A 26,918-nucleotide genomic window follows, 5' to 3' on the forward strand; every position below is an offset into this window, starting at 1 on the left:
TTGAAAAATTATTGTATAGCAAACACTGTCAGAAAATCATTAATACATTATACATAAATGAGAAGCGTTTACATAATATTTACTTGTCAGTGTGAACTGTAAATACCATACAATGAATTCTAAAAGGGTAAATTACAAACCCTTGTAATGAGCTTGTACATCTATATGTTTGTTACTAACGTGTTACATCATTAAAGTAGACATATCGTAGTGTTCACAAAATTTGTACTGCAAACCTATAGAAAAGAAATATGCTTTTATTTACAAATAATACCCATATTTCGCTCCGGTGCTTTTGGTTTCTAATCACACGATCTTTGAGGTTGAGTGCATAATTACTGTGAAGATTTGCTCTCAACACGTAACACAAAGAGCTCAACGTTGGTGAACGTGGGAACGATTGGTCGGCATAGCATGGCTTGGTCATGCGGGAGTGGCCACACGACCTTAAGCTTATGTTATCAACTATATTACTCTCTCCCCACCTTAAATATGTTCTTCACAAATGCTAGGAGTCATATTACCGATTCCCGCTGTAGGACGAGTCAGTGTGAACAGTGATGCGACTTGTAGATTAAGTAGTCACGTCATGACAAATCTACGATTTCGGGATCAGGGTTCATCATAGTCGCACCCAAGGTAAATGTACTAATACCGAAATAGTTCATAATTCTATGTGCTCACTCTAATTACGAATAAGTAAAGCGATATATAAGGCGTTTGCTATTACTTGTGACTTCGTTTGCAGAAATGTCATACGAAACCAAATCGTACATTTTAAGTTCAATGCTTATCTTGTTTGAGTTTCAGCTATGTGGGAATCGATGATAACCGGTGAATTTTAGCGAGTTACTTGTTACACATTACCTCCTAGCCCTCTTATTTAATCCAACCGAGTTCATCTGACCTCGCGAAAGACGCAAACACCATTTAAATTTAAGGATAAAATGTATGGAACGTGTGTGACTTAAGCTTTTGGAAATGTGATGAGTCCCTATCATGGTCAGGTAGCTGCTGAGGATATCCTCATTTTTACGAATTTGTCGCCGTATTCAAGATACTGTTTCAATGTTTTTTTCGATCAAGTTATTATGTGTCAGATAATTATCGAAAATTGTGCAGACAGTAGGATTGTATTGGTGTTAAAACAAGTATGTATAGTCTTACGAAGGTGAGATTCCTCTTTTTTAGTGCGAGACGACAAAGAGTTTATGTGCTATATGTAGAAGAGCAAGCTCCGCATAAACTGAACTTACGAGATGTCTGAAATTGAATTTTGCAAAAACTTCTACTCAACTCCATAACCGTAATCTCCATCCTCAAAACCAAAAGTTTCCCACTTTCAAGATCATAACTGCCCAACCGATAACCGGGGTGATGCCACTGACCTTCGGGTAAAACAATATTTTCAAACATTTCAACCATCTCATATTAAGTACATCGGAGAGAGCTTCACCTGCAACTCATTAGGACTCTCAGAAGTTAATCTGAGCGCTGAATTGACGTTTCGGAAACTGAAGCATCTAAACAGAGACACATTTCCTAGTTCGAGTATTGTTTATACTGCTGTACTGAGAGGAGCGGCTTCAGTCTTAGCAAGATCTCTCACATTCTCTAAGCACAGGGACGGTGCCAGAAAGTTGAAGGCCGATAAACATTACAAGAATTTTCCCAGAGAGTCAAGTCCGCGAAAGTCTAGGCTACTGACCGGTACCACTTCCCTCAATACTCTCAAAATTTTAAGAGTCTATGATACGTGCAGGTATATGTGACCACTTACTATCCATAAACTCCAACTCGCTTTTATGATTACATTTACATAGGTTCCTACCTTGATACATCGATAATCCACTGCTACTAGATAAGGAGCTCCTTAAGTGACAGCTTCTTCTATTCCGTCCAGATTCATTTGACTTATTCGAACAACATGATTGGACATTGAGTGCTGCAGCGAATCTTTAACGTGTACGTTATGTGATTAAGTCCTTACATAGTACATTAACCTTAAAAATAGTACCGATTGCGGTTAATTGAGTCGAATCTGCTAGTACAACATATCCTCTCTGCACCCATATATTACCGTCTGTCTGCAACTTTGTAAGCATGAAATATATTCTTCCTAATTTTATTCGTATTCGCCTTATATTGTTAATTTATTGCTAACGACAATTAGTTACCTTGTGTGTGAATTTCGTCGACATATTCTATTACGTCAGCGTGATCAGGTCAACTTGGGGCTAAAAAGAGGAAATACATGCAAGTCGAACACAAAAACATTAGTAAAATTAACAAGGTAACGAATAATAGTGGGACATATAAAGAATATTCTTTATGATTAGTTCATGATTTTCCATGAGTATGAACATCTCCATGTAGGCGTATAAAAGCTAGTTCCTGTTAAAATCCCCAGAACGCCATGGTACGGCCAATGATGGGAAGAGTCAGCTCTTCCTCTATAAAAGCTTTCAAATGGCCACGCGTATACAGCTTCCTCCAAGGAAGTTCTCACTGCCCTCTCGTGGCGGGGTGTTTTTTTCACGAAATTGAGAGGACGAAATGCGAATGTCCGGTGCTCTAACCGGGTTAGCGGATGCGGAGGGTCCACCTAGGGGAGTTGGAAAACCCTGATTACAAACCAATGGTGCACATATGCTCAAGCATCCTGAAAGAACAAATGGCGAATGAACCTGTTGTTGGTCACCGGCTACCATGGGACTGCATCTCCTCACGATGCTCCACTGCCTTGTGGACTAAAACTTTTAGGTAGAAGACTCCAGATGTGGCTCCGTAAGAAAACCACCTGCTTCGGTCTAAGCACCCGAACAGTATCACAGCTCACACACAAATCAAGTGACTTGTGTAGCGCATGTGTATTCGGTGCCCCTTCATACCAATATTTATGTGTTCAAATAACTACAGTTAGACCCAATCTTATAGTCTTAGAAATGATTGCGAAACTTCGTTAAATTACGACAAATCGGCCTCGTGTTCTACCAAAGTAATGAGAGGAAATTGTCAGATTTTTATCAGTCAGCCCTGTCACATATGTAATTGTGTATGAGCTAGAACTTAGTACATCAATATACGACTTCCCGTTTCACGAAATGCCAATTAGCTTCAGTGTTGATGTTACAAATCCCCTTTATCTCTGTTTTTCCTCTTCTGAAATCACACAAACGGTCATCCATAAGTCAATAACTAAAAACAACATTTAGCTATTACAAACCATACAAATGGACGCAAATTCCTTTGATGTAAGCTAGATGCAATATCAATTGTCTCAATAAACTTCGTAATCGTTTCAAATTCTGGTGCGAAACTCTGCGTCATGAGCAAATATTTAGAATAACAGGTGGTCATTATCTCGCAGTTCTACATAACCGTCAGTGTCACATACTATATTGACATGACTAAGAATCGATCAAAATGGCGTAAGTGTATACACTGTCTTCCCTTAAACTATGAGATTAACATTGCTTCATATCTTTCTTCCTGTACCATATCCCTATATACTATCATTCTTTTATATATTACCATAATTAAATTACCTACTATGAATTCGGTGTTCATCTTGTTGTGCTAATGAGGTATGGCAACTTGGACCGATGCATATATGTGCCTAGTCCTACGTTGTAGCTGACTGACTGACAGTCCTGTTCATCATATGCCAACCAACATCCTATTTTCCATGCATTCATTTTCAGATAATATTAAACTGACGAAAATGTAACCACTAATTTCACCGCCAACTCACAACGCTGAGAAACTAAAAGTGTAGAAAACAATGCAGATTCGAATAATAAGATAAGGACGATCGCAACTTTAAGCATAGTACAAGTAACCCAAGCTTTAAAATTCAAATCGTGTGCATTTAAGTACTTAGAACAGTACTATAAGTTCATGACCAGTAACTGTCCCCTTTTATTCTGTCTATATCCATTGAGTCTTATCCTGTTCATGAGGTCATTCATAGGAACAGTTAGTGACAAATCCCCCTGCAGTCAAAAGTATTCGGCATACGAGACACAACAAGTACGAAGCAGGCAATCGTAAGTAATGATGACCATCATAAACAACTCACAAACACACGCTTACATAAGATTGCCATAGAAACAATTATCATCATTTACTTGCCCACCAGTACCACAAGGAAAAGGTAAAATTAGGTTCTGTTTGGGACAAGTCAACCCAAAAGATCTTTGAGACGAGATTAACAAAAGGAGTGGTAAGCTTCAACTTAAAGACTTAACAAATCTAAGGTCCTTGCATCATACTTCATTTAAGCTGCTAAGTACGTCATTATTGTTTATATCGTGAAATGTACTTCTGTATTTATATCAGCCCTTCTACTAATTGGAATGTCCAGGGATTTCTTATCACAGTATTTAGTAGCTAGGCAAATACAATCCAAATGATCTCAAACAACTAGATCAGAATGCGTTTCCTAATGCTATTTGTCTGTTGGAACTTAAGTAGGTCTAACTGTAGATATTTGTCTCAGACCACCGATATATCAATATTCATTTTAGTGACGAATTCAAATTGAATGTATGGTTCTGAGAAGATTTTGTCTTGTGGGTTGTACAGACCCATGTAGTGAAGCTGTTCGAGTAAAGGATGCATCAGGACATTGGAAAACGTTTTACGTGCGCTATAAGTTAGATACCGGGTATGTTTATAAGGTTTTCTAATAATGGAAGTTTTTAGTGGATTTAGCCGAATAGATCTTATTTTTGACAAAGGGTCTAAAAGATCATTCGCTTTAAAACGTATCCTATGTCATTCAAAGGATGATGAAAGTAAGGCTTTAAAGGAAGCTAATTTCCAATCGAATCTCCCTGATCATCCCAACTTGCTTCCCTGTATCGCGAGTGGCCTACAACATGTCTCTAGACGTGAACAAGGAGCTATTTCAGAAGTTCTTTTGGTGTTATCTTATAGCAAGGTATGTCTTAATATATGTCAGATGAAATATTACAGCGAGGTACATTGCAACGTGAAATTGACCATAGATCTGCACGTAATGATATGTTCCCCTTGTACCTCATAAAGACCATGATGATTGGTATTTGCGATGGCCTTATTGCTCTTCTTTCTCTTGATATTCCAATGTCTCATCGGTAAAACAATTATAATTTGAGAAATATTTCTCTATAGAGATATAAAGCCTGGGAATGTTCTTTTGTTTGAAGAAATGAGACCAGTTTTAATGGATTTTGGCTCTGTTACTCCATCCATTCTTCCTATTGAGAACATTAGAGACGCAGAAAAATGGAAGGTAACATTTTGTTGCTAGATCTTGTCCTTCAAGGAGTTTGCTGAGGAAAACTGTTCACTAACTTATCGGGCTCCAGAGTTGTTTAATCCAATAACTCACGAAAACATAACCGAGAAAGCTGATGTTTGGGCAAGCACTTTCTTACGGTTTTTATGCATGAATACTTATTTCAGTCCCTAGGATGTTTGTTGTATGCTTTGATTTTCTTCAAATCCCCAATGGATTTCGTTCATGCTCGGGGTGACAGCGTTGCTCTTGCTGCTTGTTCAGCTAATATACATTTCCCAATAGACTCGTGTTCAAAGTAAGTGTTTTTTAAAGACATATTTTATAGTTATCAAATTAATATCGTAATTTTGCGATGGCTAATCACCTTTTGATCTGATTTTAGGATTCAAAATTATAAGAGTAAAGATATAAAAAAAATCATACTTATGCCCATAATTTTCCATCTTAGGAAGTCTCCTGCGAATTACCTCCCGTCATCTAACATCAAAATGGTTTACATGCGATGTCAAGTTGCTTAATCTAATGCCCACGCTAAAAGCTGATCGATGGAGTTCAATCAGCACTAGAAAACAGACTAACATAATATTTGTCTCTACTCAGTGATCACTCAATAGGAATTAAGACCTCTAGTTTAATCCTAGGTCATCAGCAATCTCTTTGTTCTTAGACCAGGTTTCTCAAGGTAACTCAATGCAATTTTAACGTTGTTACTATTGTGTAGCATTCCATAAAACATTTTTTTCCTCTCCTTCATTTAATTTTTCAGTGTTCCACCAGAATTGATAAAGTTAATGGAAGCAATGCTGTCCGCTAATCCTCAAGATCGTCCTTCACTTACTCAAATTGTGGAGTCCTTCAAAAACGTACCTGAAGAAATCATGTATTGTAATAATCAAAGTGCAATAACTTATTCGTTGTAATTTCGACTCAGCTTGACTAAATCCCACATGAAATCTATCCGTAAAACATTTACTCTTTTACTCTTCTTTTATACTATTTACAAAATACTGAGAAGTCTTTCTAAACTTTTTACCTTCACTTTTATTCTCTGTACTTTTTAATATTCCACATAATATTGCATAGAATTGCAGGACGGTTTTGGTTTTTCGTTCGAAAATGAAATATAACTAAATATTTCACAAATACATTCTGTATTTTACGTGCTATCGATGCAGTTATTTGCCAATATGAAATCTTTATTCAAGGCAGAGAAGTCGATTACACTGAAAATAGTTTTCAACAGAATCGAAGTTGTTAGTTTATTCTGAAAACATCAGAGGAACCCGTTTGAGTAACATATGATCTAAATATTAGTATCTATTTGGTGCCTAAATAGTACTCAAGAACAGAGAACCTGAGGCAACCGTAAAGGCTTTAAACCCCAACCCCGATGTACTGACTTGATTTTTACCCTTCTAAATGGTTTACAACGGAGCGGTTGCTTAGTATTTAGAGAGTTCGAATTTTAGCCACTACATTGCAGGCTTAAATCATACTTCACCTACTTTGGGGCGACCGATTGGGATCACTAGCCTTCAGTGGTAACGTGATTCAAAGAAAATAAGTTAATAAAACAAAGCACTTCTCTCGAAGTCAAAACCTAAAAGCTTCTTGATGAAATACCAATGGTTACTTTAAAAAGAAATCAATCTTTCATGCAGTTAGTTCCCTTTATGAATTTAAATAAAGACAGAACAAATATTGATGCAGAATAATATGAATTCATTATATTTCGTGGTTTCTCATCAGCTGCTTACAACCAAATATGCATTAGAGTTTTAGCATTGGGGTAATAAATAGAATGGAACGACTGACATAAGTGAATGTAAAGGATTGGAATAACAAAAGTCATCGATGATAACTATATATATATATATATATATGGGCAAGGAAAGGTCAGAGGTTATTAGGTATTAGAATAAAGGGTGGCGTAATAGTTGAGTGGAGTTCAGAGACAGATAAAATCAAAAATGTGATTATTTTAGAGGTAGTTGAAAACAATTAGGGTTACGTAATAATTGAATAATTTTTAGAGGTAGTTGAAAACAACTAGGGTAGGTTACGTAATAATTGAATAAAATTTGGATAGTTCATATAATTAGGAGAGACAAATGAGCGGAAATGTGTGAGAGAAAGGGTGGTTTAAGAATTGGGTAAGGGGAGGGGAATATAATAAAAACTGAATATTAACCAAAATTGAACTAATAACAACAAAACTGAAACAAACAAAAAAAAGGATTACCAGGGTAGTAATAAGTTTATCACTGTCTCTTTTTGAATACATAGATCCGGTTTGAGTTTTTTTATCGCGATCGCTTCAGCAAACCGGAGAGCAGTTGTACTTCTTTGTTTACTAATGATTTTAAAGGCATGAGAAATGTCAATGCTGTGCCCGGTGTCGAGTAAATGCCGAGCTATCGCACTGTTGAGAGCCTTGCAGCCTCAGTTTCTTGGGAACATGCTCAGAAATGCGGACATGCACTCTTCTCTCGGTTCTTCCAATGTATGTGCTTCGGCACGTACATGTAAATTGGTAAAATCGACAAGTCCTCTTTTCTCAGTAGCTCCAACTGTGAAGAACATTTACTCGATGACTATTTGTCGATCCAAATCTTACGCACATTTCATCTGACGTATGGACTTCAAGTAGTATTTTTTAAGACTGGGGATTATTATTTGCTTCCAGGATACACGCACTTTTGAAAATAACGCCCTTTTCATTCAAATGTTTAATAATCGATGCCTTTCCAGGAAACTCATGTGGGCAGTTGTGTTTGATAAAGACCCTGACAAAAAATGAAGTCTTCTCAACACTTATAGTAATATTATTCCAGACACGCGTTTCATTCCCTCGAAATCCAAAATGTTGCTAAAGACTGGTCTGCAAAAACGCGTAGACTAACCGTAGGGCGTAGTTCAGCACATTGACCAACTCATTTGCCTTTGAAGTCTCATAAGCTTTGAGGAATGTTTGGGGGTCTCAAAGAGCTTGCTCGATCTTTGCTGACTCTTGAGGTGGGTGAGATGCCCATTTGTTGATGAAGGAGTAAGCAAACTCTGCTCAGTTTATTTTTTTACTCTATAGATTTGCAAGCATTAGATCAAAACTATCTCCAACAGATTGCTGCACTATGGTAGAAAAACCGAATGGACAGTGCTGTGGCTAGATGTAGAGCGATAAGCAATGTTAACAAACAGGTTCTTGTGATTGAGATTTTATCGACCAAGGTGGATAAAACATGTATTATGCATTCTCGAGCACAGATGGATTCACTTCCCCAAAGTCTTAGACCTCAATATCATTTGTGCTGTTTAATTTCTCCATTTCACCCATTCTCTTCAAACCATGTGCTTTAATGGTCAGCACTTCTCACTATCATTGATACTATTATTATTTTGACATTTGTGAAATTGATCTCACCGCTCCGATATAGTGTGATAACTTGATGTAACGTATATTTGTGTCATGCCCAATGTCAATGTTCGTTTAAAAGCTTTCTGAAACATTTTATTTGGAATCTATTTATTTATTTAAACACAAACATTGGTACAAGGAGGCTCCAAATATATGTGCGTCACACTTCGTCATTCGATTTGTGTGAGAGCTGGAATACTGCCCGGGTGCCCAAACCGAAGCAGGATACTGTATAGTGTAGTCGAGGTGTTAAGATTTATAGGTTAACTAAGCTTATTGCAACTCAATTCGTAGGATTAATAAATGTTCATCCTCTCAAAAACAGTTTGATGAATCCTGAGATTAATGACCATCAATTCTTATCTTCCCTTAGTTCTTATTAGTTCATCTTAGTTGTAATATCACAAATAAAACCAATGTAAACTAAAATGCAAGTTTGAATCCGCGTAAATTGCTACAGCGAAGAACCGATCAGTGAACAAAGTCGAGACGATAAATACCACATTATGAATAGTATAAGAAGCGAGGTGAAGTTTAATCTCGGACTGTTCAGTTAAATAGATTGTGTCTGCGAAATTCCGTTGCAACCGCTTCATAAAAGGTATTTTGTCTTCAATAACAGAATTCTGGGGCATTTCGAACTTACCTGCTCGATGGATTGTTATGTAGTGACTAGGTCTTAGACTCCGCAATCTATTGAATGATGTGGCGGAAAGGGCTACCTACTACTAAATAATAATTTCATTACACACAGGAAAAACAGCCACTTACTACTGTTTCATTGCAAGCAGCAATATGAATCACTATTTCATAAGACGGCCAACCATTGGTAGGTATGTTATAGTAGATGTTTTAGAATACAGTTTATGTGATTTGACAAATTCCAACATCTGTCTACGTGAATATTTCGTTACGATTAAACTAAAAATGGCACGATTACTTGGATAAATAAAGTAACTAGGGTATTTAACTCATGAACTGTTCATTGTCTAATTTTGTCCACCGTTTATGGCCCAAACATTACATCTACAATTGTTAAAATGCTTTAGAATATGTACGCTACCAGCTGTCATTAAACAACTTAAGAGGTATAAATGTCTAGATTTCTCATATATATATGTATATATATATATATATGTATAATGACTTCTGACAAATTTTTTTACGAAAGAAAACATTTTTGAAATGTTCATTGTACAAAAATATACTGATTGAATATAACAAAAATAAAAATTTAGCACTAATATAAAAAATAATCATATTATAAACAGGAAACGAAAAAAAAATAATATAGTTAAGTATGAAACAGAAAAAAGAAAAAACTCAAACTGACAAAAAAATACATGCATCCTCATTGGTCGTTTTTCAACAATATGCTCAGGTTCATGAATACTGCTGCTACTAAATACTACTACTAATAATAGTAAACAGAATTCAATTTGCATAGATCAATTGTATACTTTCAAGGTATATGTATATGTTAATAATAATAAATGGTTATATGAAAGACAGTTTTAATTTTACACAGAAAATTAGTTACGTATTTCGAAAAAAAATGTGTTTTTTTAGAAAAATAATTACTAAACTATAAGGGAAAATTATATTGTCTTCTATTTATATCGTTTAATTAATCTTAAATGTATATAAGCTACACATAAGGCTAAAATTGCAATCACAAATATACCTAATTCATTTAACCAAATTGCCCATTTTGATCGATATTCAATTCCTTGTGATTCTAAATATTGTACACCGCTAATGCTGCACAATCAAGTAAGTAAAAATACATTTAAAAAAAGTGAGAATAGGAATAAGAATTCTAATTAAACAAAAACATACCTATACTCTACTTTGTTCTCATTTGGTGTGGATACAGTTCTGAACTTTGGTCATAATTGGTGAAAATACTTGCTGTAATGAATGTGGTCGGAATCGGGTTTGGTTCATTCCTCCCAACGATGACGAGAACGAGAAGGATGAAGTACAACGATGACAGTTCCCAAGACACAGACAATTCTAGTGCTGAAAATACTATTCCTTCAGTTTCTAAGGTGAATTCACCTATTTCTTTAAATCTTGCCTTTGATAATGTTCTACTTAACCCCAAAGACAGCTGTTCTGTAAGAGACAACTATGTAGAGACTAGGTATAGCATGGAAGACGAAGTAGTTTCTAGGGAAAAGGAAGTAGAAAAGATTGAGTTGGAGATTAGAGAACTTCAACTACGCAAACGATTGTTAGAGTTAACTCCGAACTCTTTAAGCCAAGTGAGAAAAGCGAGAGAGACTAACGAGTTATTGGGGTCTCGATCTGGGGACGTATCCCCAGCAGCCTCGTTAAGGCGCCAGTATACCAATGCACATTTGAGCGAAGAGGTGCAACTCAAAGCACAAGTGGATAGTATCAAGTCACTATTTATGACAGCCAGTTTACCGAAGATAGAGGTCATGAAATTTGATGGAAGTCCTTTGAAATTTTGGACGTTCATAAAAGGATTCAAGGCTAACATAGCCGACAGAGTAGATGATGATACTCAGAGATTAATGTACCTGATACGTTATTGTGAAGGCACAGCTAAGGATGCTATAGAACACTGCGTTTTATTACCAGAAGAAGAAGGTTATACTAAAGCAATTAACATTCTACACAAACAGTTCGGCAGACCACATGACATCGTAGAAGCGTTCTTAACAGAATTGTTAAATGGAACACCACTAAATGAAGACGATGTAACGGGACTACAGAAACTAACGAGACTCATGACCAACTGTAAGATAGCTTTGTCACAGATGGGAAGAAATACCGATCTGAATTGTTCGACCAATATAAAACGAATAGTGAAACGACTACCACGAGGTATACAGTTTAAATGGGCGGAAGCCGCAGACGATATTTTAAGAAGGGGGCTAGAACCCAATTTTGATGATTTGTTGCAATTCTTAGAAAAGAAAGTGTCAATCGCCACGAACACTTACGGACAGTTAGCAAGTGAGAGCTACAAAGCTCAAACGACATCGAACAACCGGTCTGCTTCTATTAGAGCTAAGATCCATACATCGTCGAGTAAAGGAAAAGTTCATTGTGTAATTTGGTCTGATACCCACGAAGTCGTATCTTGCCCACAACTGCTAGCAGTAAATCACAACGAAAGGTTAGAATTACTGAAGATTGAGTTGGAGTCAATCTTTTCTACTTCCTTTTCCCTAGAAACTACTTCGTCTTCCATGCTATACCTAGTCTCTACATAGTTGTCTCTTACAGAACAGCTGTCTTTGGGGTTAAGTAGAACATTATCAAAGGCAAGATTTAAAGAAATAGGTGAATTCACCTTAGAAACTGAAGGAATAGTATTTTCAGCACTAGAATTGTCTGTGTCTTGGGAACTGTCATCGTTGTACTTCATCCTTCTCGTTCTCGTCATCGTTGGGAGGAATGAACCAAACCCGATTCCGACCACATTCATTACAGCAAGTATTTTCACCAATTATGACCAAAGTTCAGAACTGTATCCACACCTAATGAGACGAAAGTTGAGAACTGACTGTTTTGATAGTTTCCAGTTCGATTTGAGAAACACTACATTTCAGGTGAATAGGTCGATGGATCTCGAAACAGTTTACACCTTTTATATTGAGGTGATCAGTGTGTATAATTAAATTTTTGTACTGTACAATCTACAGTTGATTTCCTATCTTTGAGGAAATACCTGTAAGTATAAAACCTGGATCGATATTTTACTAAAAGCCGTCCCTTATAAACAACCATTATTCAGGATAACTATCATAAAGAAACTAGCTAACGTTAAAATATCATCGCTAACCATTTAGTCTGTTTCGTCTAGTGATTATGATAATATACTTGAGACTATTTTGAAAATAGGTTAGCGACTCGTTCTTACAAGTAGTGATCTCGCCAACCACCTATGAAGAAATTCTCATGGACCACTTCTACTTGAGCTTTATGGGGATAATAATGTCAGGAAAGACCATGAAAGCTTCAGGATCAAATCATTCAGTTTACAGAATGGAATTGCGCCAAGATTGTAAACCTTCTTTACAAACTCGTGTTTTGATAGTCTGAGATCAACAGTTTAAAGTAATGAAGTGTAGTACATATATAAAAATGTATACTCGAATGTATTTAGTAATTTACGTTTACTTACGGAAGCAAGTACACAAAGAAAGATCGAAAGAGGGGAGTCTACGGGGTTTTCCGAACAAATTCCCTATAAGTTGTTTCTAAAAGGAAGTATAGGTTTCACAGGTGCGATCACTAAACATAGTGGACACGACGTGGATATCGCGAAGGCGTTTAAAATAATAACAAGCAGCAAACACCACCTTACTCCGCTTTGCAGAGACCCACTGGATTCGATTGAAAAATGTATTAGCTTATGTATTAGAAATATAATTATATTACATTGAAATGATTTGAGAAAATAAGAGAAAAGTAATTACCAGATAGACTCTAAATTTTGAATTTCTCCAATCCCAGTGTGAAAATACTCAGTGTTTTTCCATTCATTTATTAATAATGATGTTGTATTTGAATAAGGTGGATCACTTACATTAATGCGATTAAAATCTACAGATGATAATTTTGAATAAGGCAAAGTCGACTCAGGACAAAATGTCATATCAAATAGTTCATTTATTGTTAATATGTTTATAGCATAACGTAGTATCGAAATATAACGAACTAATTGAAGCCATTTCCATAAAGTTGATATATTTACTAAATAACCACTCGTTATCTAGAAAATAAATGAACAAAACGTATTTTGTTAGGAAAAATAAATGAAATCGTTGGGTGATAAGAGACAATATTAGGATAGTTTAGTATTATTCTGAGTAAGAACAGTAACCGTGCATAAAAATGATGGGAAATAAAGTAAACTATACGAGTAATAATTAGATTTCAGAGACAGATACAACTCGATTAACATAAGGTATATTCATTAAATTAAAAAAGGAAAATACTGTGAAGTTGAGCTCATTGGAAAGACAAATGGAGCTGTAACTCAATAGTTCATATTTTCAACTAGTTGATTTATTGTATACAGCAACCATAAATAATAATTATATTCAGTACTATACACTTAATTACAGTATTAATTCCTCTGCACCGATTGTTTAATATTGTGGAAAATTTCTATTTAACTTGTAATTATTCAAAAATATCTTTTATAATTAAATTCACTTAGTATTGCTTGTTTGAATCTTCCCATTGACGTTTAGGACTACAATTGATCAGTCTCTTATTGGCACATTTACATAATGTGCGCACTGCCTCGATATAGCTTTAATTCACAAGCATTGTAAGCAAACATGGATAGTGGCTAGCATCAATGGGAAGATTCAAACAAATAATACTAAGTAAACTTAAACTTCACCCCATTGCACAAGCAAGTGGCTATCAGGACTCAGTAGCTGAGTGGATAACACGATGGCGTTTGAAGCGAAAGGTACTGGGTTCGAGTCCCGGAGTGAGCATCAACTCGGAGATGCAGGTACATCCAGCTGACGAGTCCGAAATAGGACGAAATGCGCGTCCTGTATTCAAGTGCTAGCCACTATCCATCTTTGCTTACAATATCTTTTATAATTGTTTTTAATAGTCAATAGATGACCACCCAACAATAATTAGGGAACTTCTTTGTTCAGATTAGCTGTTACAACTATTTTATTGCATATATCACAAATTAGGTGTATAGAATTCACTATATTCGTCTTTCCTTTTTCATAAGATAAACAAGACGGAAAATATCTAAATAAATCCAATGTTTCTGTTTGAGTTTCTCACTATTGACCATTGCAAACATTTGCCAATTTTTTTACAACAACACTTCAGTACATACACTTTACATTCACATCTATTCATTTCAAATATATTTAAAACAAAAAAACGTTATCAGCAATATTTGTACAGTTGAGAAATAAGTCATTTAAACATTTCGTGTTAGCGGGAAATAAACCGGATTAAGGTACGTTATGTGCATGATCGTGACGGCGCACGCTGATTGGCTAATTCCAAACCAATCAGCTCTGGCAGATTATTGGAGAAGCATCTAGAAGCTTCTTATGCATATACTATAAATATATGAACGTTTTTCTAACAATTGATTGCTGTTCACCTACCCTTAGTTATTTTGAATACAATTTCGTTCTTGTTCAACGTGTTCTGATTTTTGGAGTCTTGTTGAGTGTCATTGTATAAGAATACTAAGCAATAGGAGTAGTTGGGTCGTTTATTAGCAAAACAATTATAACATTTTGACAGACTATTAAATTCTATTGTTCTCAAGATAATCTGTACTCACACTTTGGAAATGTTTTCAAAAAGTTAGCATTCATCCATAAGGAATATAAGAATATTATTATTGATGATGAATTAACAATCTAATTGAAATGTTCTTTTTTTTCAAAACAACAACAAAGAAAACTAATCGACTTTTATAACACAAACAACATCAGTTATTCTACAAAAATTTATATCCAACAAACATACCATCATTAAAACAAAAAGCATAGATAATAATATTGATCCAATTCGTCGATCATTTACCATTGCACTGACAGCAAATGTAATTGCTGATGCAGAAAATGTTAATAATCCAATAGTGAATTGCCATAATAAAAATGGATATAATTCATGACGAAGACCAGTTAAATAATATGTTATAGATAAACATAAAAAAGCTGGTATCACTTTAATTGGTAAAACATCTGATAAAATTTTCGAAAGAAAATATGCTGAAATACGATAAAATCCAGTTGATGTTTCATGTCTAATTATTGAAAAGAAAATAAATAAATAAACAAACAATATTCAATGAAATAATTATTCTCATAGTTGAAAGCGTGAGTCAATTGAAGCTAGACCACTGGGGAAAACCTGAAAGCACTGGACGGCCGTGTCGTCCTACTGTGGGACTCCTCAGCAGTGCGCATCCATGATCTTGCCTCGCGAATAGCTCAGTGGTAACGTCTCTGACTGTGAAGCTGAGTGACACGGGATCGAATCCGCCAGGGAACACCAGTTCCCTCAAGATTACAGGTACACCTTGCTGACGAGTGCCAAGTAGCACGAAACCCGGGTCCAGGATTTCCTTAGCCCCCAAATGCCCTGGTACGGCCGAGAGTGGGGAGAGTCCACTCTCCCTCTCAAAAAGCTCTCACATGGCCACGCGTTTATAGCCCCCGCCAGGGAAGTCCTACTCACTGCCTTCTCGTGACATTACTGTTGTTTACGAAAGCGAGAGGACGAAAAGCGAATGTCCGGCGCTTTAACCGGGGAGTTGGAAAACCCTGATTCCAAACCAATGGTGCACATGGGCTCCAGTATCCTGATGGAACGAATGGCGAATGAACCTGTTGTTGGTCACCACCTACAATGGGACTGCATCTCCACACGATGCTCCACTGCCTTGTGGGTTAGACCTCTAGGTCAAAGGCTCGGGGTGTGGCCCCCTAAGAAAACAACCCTGTGACATCTTCGTCTGGTCTTGCTGGCGTTGGTGTCGCACTAAGCGCTAGAGCTGAGGCAGCACTAATCGATTGGATCCCCATTAACAGTCGGTTATGTGCTGTTAGATTAGAAAGTTCCATCAAAGTGAGAAGAAACCGGCGTGAGAAACTGTGTCTTTTCGTCATCTCCGCCTATGCCCCGACAGATTGCAGCCCGGATGCAATCAAGGATGAGTTTTACCACCAGTTAACAGTTCTTCTCCAGAAAGCGCGTTCGACAGATATTGTAGTATTAGCCGGAGACTTGAATGCTCAGGTCGGGCGTCTAGGCACAGAAGAGAGTCGTTCAGGGGGCCGATGGGGACTTGTTGGTCGCAGGACAGATAACGGGGACCGTTTGCTGCAACTGTGCACAGACCACAACCTGTTTCTGGTTAGCACTAACTTCCGGCACAGTCATCGCCGGTGTGCCACCTGGCGTCCTCCCTCTGCATCTGAAGCCTGGACTCAGATTGATCACATCGCGATCAGCTACCGCTGGCGTGGTTGTGTACAAGACTGCCGCTCCTTTTGGAATACCTATCTGGAGTCTGATCATGCCCTGGTCTGCGCCAATCTTAACTTACTTTTCAGTGGCCGAAGAATTGACCACCACCAACGGATTGATGTTAGTAAACTGGCTGCAACTTCTGTTGCAAGTAAGTATCGAGCCGAGCTAGCTAGCATCCTGCCGAAAAGTATAGATGAGCATTGGTTGCAACTTCGTGACGCCATGAAAATGGCGAGTAAAGCCGCTTGCGGCTTCACGAAACGTCCCGCTTATAAGCACTGGGTTTCTTCTGGCTCCTTACAACTGATGGAAGCCCGTCGGTCTACTCCGGGTGACCGTGAGTTTGATCACAAACGAAGGCTGTTACGTAGTGAAATCGGGCAAAGCTTGCGTAAGGACCGAGAAGCCTGGTGGTCGGAGCGTGCTAATGAGATGGAAGCAGCAGCTGCATCTGGTAACTGCCGGAAGCTCTTCCAACTCATCCGAGCCACTGGCAGCAAGAAGTCTGGTGTGAGTGAAACAATCTGCGAGGATGATGGGATGCCAATCACTAACATCTCTCGACGTCTTGGACGATGGGTGGAATTTTTTGGAGGGCAGTTCAACTGACCTGCTGCTCCGGCAACATCGACCGGTTTGTCTTGTCCCCCATGGCCGGTGACGACTGATCCACCAAACGAGGCGAAGTCCGAAAGGAACTCCAACTCTTAAAACGTTACAAATCACCGGGCCCAGATGACTTACCTCCGGCTCTTTTTAAAGATGGTGGTGACTTTCTGGCTAAGGAACTGACGGTGTTGTTTGCAAAGGTTTGGGAGCAAGAAAGTGTTCCAACATCATGTAATGAGTCAATAGTCTTCCTTATCTTTAAAAAGGGTTCACGTTGTTCCTGTAACAACTATGGGGGAATAAGTCTACTTCCGATTGCGTCCAAACTATTGGCTTCTATCATTCTTCGTAGGTTGTTTAAAACCCGAGAACGATTGACTCGCGAGGAGCAGGCTGGTTTTCGTTCTGGTCGAGGATGTATTGATCACATCTTCACCCTTCGCCAAATGTTAGAACACCGTCATAATTATCGTAGGCCACCAATCGTAGTGTTTCTTGATATCAGGGCTGCCTTCGATTCGTTGGACAGGACTGTTCTCTGGGATTGTCTATTGAAGAAGGGTGTGCCTGAAAACTTTATTAACATCTTAAAGGCCCTGTACACGAACACCTCAGGCAGAGTGAGGGCATACAACCACCTTTCTCCTTTGTTCCATTCGAGCAGTGGGATTAGGCAGGGTTGCCCGATCTCACCATTCCTCTTCAACTTTGCCATCGACGACATCCTGGAAACAGCTCTGATGGATGTAAGTAATGGCGGTGTGGATATGTTGCCTGGAGAACGACTTCTCGACCTCGAGTATGCAGATGATATTGTCTTACTGTGCGATAATGCCCAAGGCATGCAATCCACACTTAATCAGTTGGCAATCAGTGTCCGCAGGTACGGCATGTGCTTTGCACCCTCCAAGTGCAAAGTACTCCTACAAGACTGACAGGATTCTCACCCTGTACTCACCCTAGATGGTGAGCAGATTGAAGTAGTTGAGAAGTTCGTGTATCTAGGTAGCTATATAAGTGCTGGTGGTGGCGTGAGTGATGAGATAGATGCACGTATAATGAAAGCCAGAGCAACTTATGCCAATCTGGGCCATCTTTGGCGCCTTCGTGATGTTAGTCTGGCTGTAAAAGGTCGGATCTACAACGCGTCAGTGAGAGCAGTTTTGCTCTATGCTTGTGAAACCTGGCCTCTCCGAGTTGAGGATGTTAGACGACTCTCTGTGTTCGATCATCGTTGTCTCCGAAGGATTGCTGACATCCAGTGGCAACACCATGTTAATAATGCAGAGGTTCGGCATCATGTGTTCGGGCACAGAGACGATAATCCAATTGGTGTCACCATCTTGAAACACCGACTTCGGTGACTTGGATATGTTTTACGAATGTCGTCCCAGAGACTTCCACGTCGTGCATTATTTGCCGACTCTGGGACTGGTTGGAAAAAGCGGAGAGGAGGTCAGTATATGACATGGTGTCGTGGTATGAAAGAAAGCTGCAAAGGGCTAGCTTCTGTTGGTCCTTCACGACTCCCTGGCTGGGGTCCGAGAGATGGTGCAACACAGTGGCTAGAGACGTTATCAGATATGGCTCAGAATAGAAGCCAATGGCAGTCCTGCTGTAACCTTCTTCTACTTTCTTCATAAAGAGTGGTTCTAACTTTTTTAACTGAAAGAGTCTTCTGGTTGTACATTCAGTTCCCCCCATCACTAATCTTCTCCTTTTCTTTTTTTTCCTTCTTTCATATATACGCATCTTCTTCCTTCTCCCATTCTCATTATTTTGTGTGGCGCATATGTATCCGGTGCCCTTTGTACCAATATATATGTGATTAAATAAATAAATAATACGCGAGATTCGAACCCAGGACCTACCAGTCTCGCGCCATATGCTCACTAATGACTAGCTTTGAGAGGTAATTGTCAGAGTTCTAGTGAGAAACTATGATTAGTGGAGTCCAATCGGTGTTGAGTGGAGGCAGTTATCCATCTAAAACAATGGATGAAGGGTTGCGTAAGATCACGGGTCGATTGAAGTTAGACATTAACACCGTTGAATACCGACATAGTGTTCTATAGGTTAAGAGTTCGCGCACAGGACCGAAGGTCCCGGGTTCGAGTCTCGCGTGCGAGGTCGCAGATGTGCACAGCTGGGGAGTCCGACACTGGGACGAAATGCCCGTTCAACGATTTCGGCTTTTCAGTGGTGGTCTAATATTAATCATTTCATGACCTCAATGAAATCTAAATACCTAAGTATGAAGGAGAAATTATCTATCAGGTTTTGATTGTCCAATATGTGTGCTTTATCAAAGTGTTTCGGAATACTTCGCATATATTTTGTGAGTGAATGCTTTATAATTATGAAAATCCCACTAATAATTTTATTTTAAGCCTTAAATTCAATTTCATTTGCTTTTTTCACGTGACATATTAGGATGTGTTAAACTGACGTATTCATAACTAACAGATGTTGATAGCTTCAGATGTTTGAAAGGAAAACCTCAGTAAATTTACACTCTTATATGCAGTATTCGCATAGTGAACGAGCATAAAAACGCTAGATACTGCACACTTATTGTACATTAAAAAATGGATGAATAACTTTGCAAGAAGGTAGTCATGTACTATATAGGATATTTAGTTTAAACTTCGACGAATAGTTTCATAACAGTTGGATATTAAGTTTGTGGAAAATATCAGAGTAGGAAATAATGTTCGTAAAAATCTCGGACCAAACTTATGAGAGAAACGTTGGAGTTATTTTTAGTTTCGGTTGCTAAGATTTCGTTTCTTAATGAAGTGGTGTGCTGTTATGAGATACCAGTAGTATGGATTCCATTTTCAGAAGGATCATACTATAAAGAATTTAATCCGCCCACACAGTGTTGTTTCGAACTATTAACTTCCCAATATCCCATCCTAACAAATCGTGCTTAAATCCAGTCAAAAAAAGTAATTTCTAAATAACGAGGAGCAAAGAAGTATCTGTCAAAAGATAAATGAATGAGTCAAAATCACTACTCTAAGTCTAAACAGTAACAGTTAAAACTTATCAACATACTTGAAAAAATACTTTACAGTTGATCACAATCTTTCAAAGCTTTGATGCAATTTATAAACAATGTATGACAAATGAAATTGTTGCCGACAAAGATACTTTAAAGTAAATGGGAAGCCTTATGGTTGCTGTGAACAACAACACAGGTTGGGGCGACCAACCTGTTGTTCAATAAAAAATTACAGAACCTCTTGATAAAATATGAGAACTGTACATTGAATACTCCATTTCCAAAATTCCATCATTTGTCCTTCACATTCTGTATGATTCTTAAAGTCACAATTCTTTTCTATTTCCGTTTCTGTTTTATCCAAGTCGACCCTCATAGTCTTCTGTTGTCATGCATTCCACTTCTGACTTGTGTTGCATACTACTTATGTCTGTCGACATAAGCAGCATACACCACGTAGTTACGAACGATTTTAATTGAATACTTTCATATGCTCAGACAATCAACCAACTAGCTTTCTAATGGTCATTTTAAAATAACTAACAATAAGATGAAATTGTAATATATTAGCATACGAGCTGTGTTCAAAAATAAATGAATCCATATTGAGTTGGGATGAAATCAATTGAAATCATCCAGTGTATGAGATAATAATGACAGTTAATATTGAACTCATCAAGATAAACTTACACAAAAATCAAACGATCTTTTAAGAACACTTCCAATAATGTTCCGCTAATAAATAATAAATGTAAACAAGTAAGAAAAAATAAGCCCATACGATTTTGAATTCCAGATCCGCGCCATTTGTTCATGTTTAAATAGATAATGCCCAGAAATAAGGCTATTACAAATTGTACAGCAAAATGTGCTAGTATTGTTCTGCCTGATCTGTGGAGCAACGGTAGTAGAGCAAAACCAAAATAGAATGAAAATAAATTGGAATTTTAATGATAAAACAAACGGAAAACCGTCAATCTTGAGTAATTTTAAAATTGATCTCTAAAGTTTATCATTTATAAACATACATATGTTCAATTAAGAATCTTACGATGAAAAGCAATGGGACAAAATTGTAATGAATTCCTACAGTTGATTGTTTCATATCAATGTCAACGACGTAATTAACTACAGGCGCTAATCCATTTAGTTGTGGACTTGTTTTTGTGTACAATATTTATAAAGTCAAAAATAGTTTTAAAAACAGTCCTAAATACTCTATCATATTCGTACGGTATTCTTAGGGCTTTATGTGTGCGTAGTCATCACCGAATTACTAATAGCAAAATGTCTACGACAGTTTACCTTAACCAAATGAAAAAGAAACTGTGTCTTATTAATTTGCGTTTTCCTTATAACTTGAAAAAGCAGGAGTAAGCATTTTATGTGTATTTCAATCCATATGATACCAATTCTTCTCAACGATTTTACAATCAACTCCTTCAGATCAGCCGTAAGTGTACTTTAAAGATCATATAAAACGTTAGCATAACACTTCTAAATTTGTGCAAAAAACTAAACGTCTTGATCTCGAACCTTGATATAAGTTACTTTGACCCAAAATAACGTCAATGAGAATTCGAAATGAATACTCTCTTTTACTATCGCCTACCCTATTCAAAAAAATTCGACACGATGACATACATAGACTTAACTACTGTAGTTATAAATGTAGTAACAACAGATCTCTATATTGTATCGGAGCGTGTGTGGTTGAGCCATCCACAGAGGGAACAGTCGTATTATTTAGTTCGATTATTGATTGATCCGCCTAGATTACCTGTATTAGACCAAATGGCTTTTCCTAGACTTATAACTCAATAACAGTGAGATAATGATCGAGGTCAATATGTATACAGTTCAGTCCACAGACTAATTACTTTACCACAAATCGATAGGGACAAGAATTTACAAAACAGGCATAACAACGCCATCAGTGAAAGAAACAGAATAATAAGTCTATAATTCATTAACGATAAGTTAAGGAAGGTTAAAAAAAATAAAGAACAATAGTTTATACACTAAACAAAAGCTGACAAACAAGAGAATGTAGGAATACAATGATCTAGGTGCCTAATAGTTATACAGTAAAAATATGTACAACAATTCTTCATGAAATGGTACAAAAAGTTACGATTTTCACAATATACGCATCATTAAAGCTGATAAGTAGTAAGTTCATGTTGATAGAAAAGGCTAATATAAACAGCAAAGTTGTACAATTTAATTTTAATCAGTATTTATAGTTTCTGTTACAAAGAGGTCAATCTTATTTACAAATAACACACAACTATTTCGCTGAATTCATTATTCTCAGCAGAATACTAAAGTTAAAATAAATGAGAAAGATTTTAAATCAATGGTTTAATACGAAAGAAAAGTAGATGACTTTATTATAAGCTAAGTAAGGAACATAAAAAGCTTTGAAATAAAATAAGAATTTATTAATTGTATTCGTCACAGATTGACATCAGTGGATGTATCATTGAAAAAGAAGATAGAATAGATAGCAATTTTTTCTTAGTATGAGACACTTTAAGAGAAAGTACCAACAAGTCTGTTGGAGATAGAACCCAGGACCTTCAGGACTGGATATGAGTGTTTAATATTTAGATCACTGAGTTGGCATCAAATGGTTTACATTTTGGACTTCGAACTACTTTTCTTTTATGAGTAATTCACAACCATAAATTCAACAAAAGAATTAAGTTAGCAGGTTGACAATTTCGTTTATTGGTTTATGCTAATTCTGTTAAGATTTGGTGCCTGAACTATTAAACAGTGATTTAATAATTAACTTCAGTCTAGCGTTAATATTTTTGAAGTTACCTTAGGATCTCCATGAAAATAACCTAGGACTAATTTATAATTACACCACATGACGTTTTAAGCTGCTGACATTTGCATGATCATGAAGTCTAATCAGTTTATTTTAGATTGCTTTTCATAAATCATAAGTGTTAGTGAATCTTTGATTAAATGAAATCTGGCAAATCTAAATTCCATCACATAGATTTGAATGACCTGGTACAATAACAAGCCATAGTGTAAAGTATGCACGATGTATACTTCAAACGTTACAAGTGATCTGTTTATACATACTCATTAAATGAATTACCTTTATTATTCAACAAGTTCTGTCCAACTGCACTTAATATGAAAGAAAATATTCATCTCTTAATTTGTACCATTTTTAAATACATATGTTATTAGTTTCCCAACTATATAATAGATTAGTCGTTTTGATAAACAAGAGTATACTTATTTTAATTGGTACACTGAAAATTAAACTTAGAAAAACGCGCATAGGAACCGTGTGGAAACATAATTATTAGTAGAATTTTTTGGTAGTTTTCCTTTCGAAAAAAAGTACATTGATGAGATTATTCCAAAAAAAGGAAAAGTTGTGACTGAATATGGTGCATACCTTTTCATAGTTAAATATGATCGCCAATTAAGTGTAAATAACTGATAACAGAATGTAGTTGAGCATTGTTGATATTTGGATGACTGTTTTTTGCATTTACAGGAACAACAGTTAACCAATTTCTGACCATTTACAGTTTTATCATAATAATAGTAATTATTATTATTCATTGGGGCAGAATATAAATTATCCTGTTGAAAATTTCTTTTTTGTCCAGATTTTTTCAATGTATTTTCATTTATTAAACAATCAACATTTGGATAGTGGATACTATCGCCATGATCATCATCAAAATTACTATCAGTAGTAGTACTAAGAGAACGACTCAACGCCCATAATTTATCAAATTTTTCAATTTCCTTATTTATTGTTGATAAATAGTTACCTGGTTGTATAAATTCGCAGTCAAACCTAAGGCAACGAGGAAAAGTATAGAAAGGAACAAGTTATTTAGATAGAAAAAAAGAAAAGAATTCTCGAACACACAAACAAAAAAAGACAGACTGAGCCAACTCGACCTCCGATTTTTCTAAGCAATACAAAATAGTCGGACTACAGATGTAGTTAATTTTCTGTTGGAGTGTGGTGAATCTGTTGCATGTACCTGATATAGAAACATTCATCAATAAAAAACGTTATTTGAAGAGAATTATTATTGTTATTAACACATTAGTTTTTTTGAGTGACAGATAGAAGGAATATTTACAAGAGCTCCACAAATACAACTTTTATGATGTTCCACGTATAAAGTCAAAATAATGCATTATAACTCTACATAGAACTGAGCCGAACGACTAGGATTTTTTTTATGATCCAATCAGTAATGTATGAAAAGTCTATTCTATCTATGTTGGCCTGAATTGGATTGGAATGAGAATACATGGTTGAGGAGCCAATGTAATGAAGTGAAGCAAAATAAAAACCTACTTAACAGTGAAATCTTGTAGTTAGATTACTGAACTCGGCTTCCACTAACAATGATTTCACAATAACACAAGTCATTCAACAGTATTCTTTATGCACTATTAAGACTGTACTTACATGAGATATCATATTACCTTATTGGTTTCAAGAAATTGACATTCAATCGGTTGATCCCAGGTTTGAATCCCGCCTCACCTGTCTATCGATGGATAATCCATTAATATTGCCTAGACTTTAAGTGATGAAGAAAGTGTAATTCAAAGCCGAATTCATACATTTGGAAGAGGCAAAAGTTATATGTAAATATACAAATGATCATTGTATTAAAAATAAACAAAATATTATTACTGTTTGCCTTGTTTGTTGAATTTCGTCTGTTTATGCTGAATGTGTCTGGTGATTGTTGTTTTCCTTGTCGTCGTTGAATTGTATTTTTGATCTTGTTTTTTCTGTTTCAGTCGACGTAATCTATTTTGATGAAAATTCTCACTACATTCTGCTAGAAATACTTTGCATCTAAAACGAGAAAATCAATATACAGAAATCCATGAAAACAAAGAACAAAGCTGATATGTTTGCGACTTTGTTCGGTTGAATACTATTCGATTTTATTTGGTGTACTAACGTATACTGTAATAGTGAAGCAGTCAAAATAGTTCCCATTCGGTAGTTTTTATATTAAGTGTGGAACTAACTGTATCATTGAATAGGTAAGTATACATTATAGTCTACAGTTAGTATTATGAAACGTTATGGTAAGCCCATAGTTGATAAACGAGCTTTAAGCGATGCTTAATTGACCTTGAGAATGTACACCTACCTAATAGAGTTAAATGAGGGTTATAAATTAATTCGAGGAGTTAGGATTTACAGTTGGATGTTAGGATTAGGAGGTAGATTTAGGCTTTTCATCACGAACTGATACCAGACATAATGCCAAAATGCTACTTAACCATTAGGATAAATGAATTTCGCGCTGAAATCTGAGATCTACTATCTTAAATCTGATTGGTTCGTCCATAAAATATAGTTTCGCCAAAGGACAATTATATTACTACAACTAAATTAATTTCCTTGTACAGATGTTTGAGGATTGTATATATTGACAATAACTTTAAGATTGATTACATTTTCTAATTGTAATTGATCAAATTTAAATATAAAGATAACATACTACATTCAATGAATAATGTTCTGCAGTGGATAATAAAAACCGAATACGTTATTCTCTTGCTTATTTAGTAACCTATACTTTATACGTAGTATGCCTTGGCGTGCTATACTCATTGCCGTATAGTCAGGGTTGTAAAATTAGTTCATAAAATCATTTGTTGTCTTTCAGGACCTATTTATTTATTTATTTATATATTAAAACACATACATATTGGTACATAAGGGCACCAGATACATATGCGCCACACAAAACAATGAAAATAGGAAGAGAAAGGATGAAAAGATAAGGCGGACTGAAATGTACAACCAGAAGACTCTTTCAGTTAAAAAAGTTAGAACCACTCTTTATGAAGAAAGTAGAAGAAGGTTACAGCAGGACTGCCATTGGCTTCTATTCTGAGCCATATCTGATAACGTCTCTAGCCACTGTGTTGCACCATCTCTCGGACCCCAGCCAGGGAGTCGTGAAGGACCAACAGAAGCTAGCCCTTTGCAGCTTTCTTTCATACCACGACACCATGTCATATACTGACCTCCTCTCCGCTTTTTCCAACCAGTCCCAGAGTCGGCAAATAATGCACGACGTGGAAGTCTCTGGGACGACATTCGTAAAACATATCCAAGTCACCGAAGTCGGTGTTTCAAGATGGTGACACCAATTGGATTATCGTCTCTGTGCCCGAACACATGATGCCGAACCTCTGCATTATTAACATGGTGTTGCCACTGGATGTCAGCAATCCTTCGGAGACAACGATGATCGAACACAGAGAGTCGTCTAACATCCTTAATTCGGAGAGGCCTATGTAGATAGATCCGAGTTTTTTTCCCAGTTCCAGAAGACAAGATAACTGTGATCTTTGACGTAATTCATCTAGGAAATAGCCGTAATTTTGCAAGTATGCCCACTGATTATCTTTCTTAATATTGCTTATTTGTCTGTTGTTTATTTGATTATATTTTTTTTACTTAGCTTTAAATGAATCTTGGTAGAATTTTTATTCCTTCATATTAGGCGTGTAAATTACTTAATATACAGTCGTAGGTCATACTGAAAGCT

The 26,918-nt window shown here is 36.5% G+C and overlaps 2 protein-coding genes and 1 non-coding gene across 3 annotated transcripts in view; 2 read left to right on the forward strand and 1 right to left on the reverse strand.

Annotated features, from left to right (window-relative positions):
- Positions 1 to 4,550: 4,550 nt before the first annotated feature.
- Smp_126460 (serine/threonine kinase) lies at positions 4,551 to 6,207 on the forward strand (the record flags this gene model as incomplete). Its single annotated transcript, XM_018796974.1, has 7 exons — positions 4,551 to 4,669; positions 4,708 to 4,945; positions 4,981 to 5,120; positions 5,158 to 5,278; positions 5,312 to 5,401; positions 5,452 to 5,582; positions 6,054 to 6,207. 7 exons carry the CDS (start codon positions 4,551 to 4,553, stop codon positions 6,205 to 6,207), a joined length of 993 nt encoding a protein of 330 aa, XP_018652062.1.
- A 7,915-nt stretch (positions 6,208 to 14,122) lies between these two features.
- Smp_tRNA_00123_Pseudo_TTG.1.1 lies at positions 14,123 to 14,193 on the forward strand. The gene has a single exon. It is a non-coding gene (tRNA).
- Positions 14,194 to 15,406: 1,213 nt separating this feature from the next.
- The window catches only part of Smp_126450 (putative atp-binding cassette, sub-family g2 (white protein) (abcg2)), a gene marked incomplete at its 3' end in the record, with an annotated part of 29,720 nt that continues 18,208 nt past the window's right edge, over positions 15,407 to 26,918 (reverse strand). The window contains exons 10-13 of the mRNA XM_018796975.1: positions 25,034 to 25,201; positions 23,762 to 24,172; positions 21,116 to 21,225; positions 15,407 to 15,489 (exon numbers count right to left, since the gene is read on the reverse strand). Coding sequence (XP_018652063.1) covers positions 15,407 to 15,489; positions 21,116 to 21,225; positions 23,762 to 24,172; positions 25,034 to 25,201 — 772 coding nt within the window. The remainder of the gene's footprint in view (positions 15,490 to 21,115; positions 21,226 to 23,761; positions 24,173 to 25,033; positions 25,202 to 26,918) is intronic.

Source organism: Schistosoma mansoni, chromosome 4, assembly GCF_000237925.1.
Source record: "Schistosoma mansoni strain Puerto Rico chromosome 4, complete genome".
Classification (NCBI taxonomy): Eukaryota; Metazoa; Platyhelminthes; class Trematoda; order Strigeidida; family Schistosomatidae; genus Schistosoma; species Schistosoma mansoni.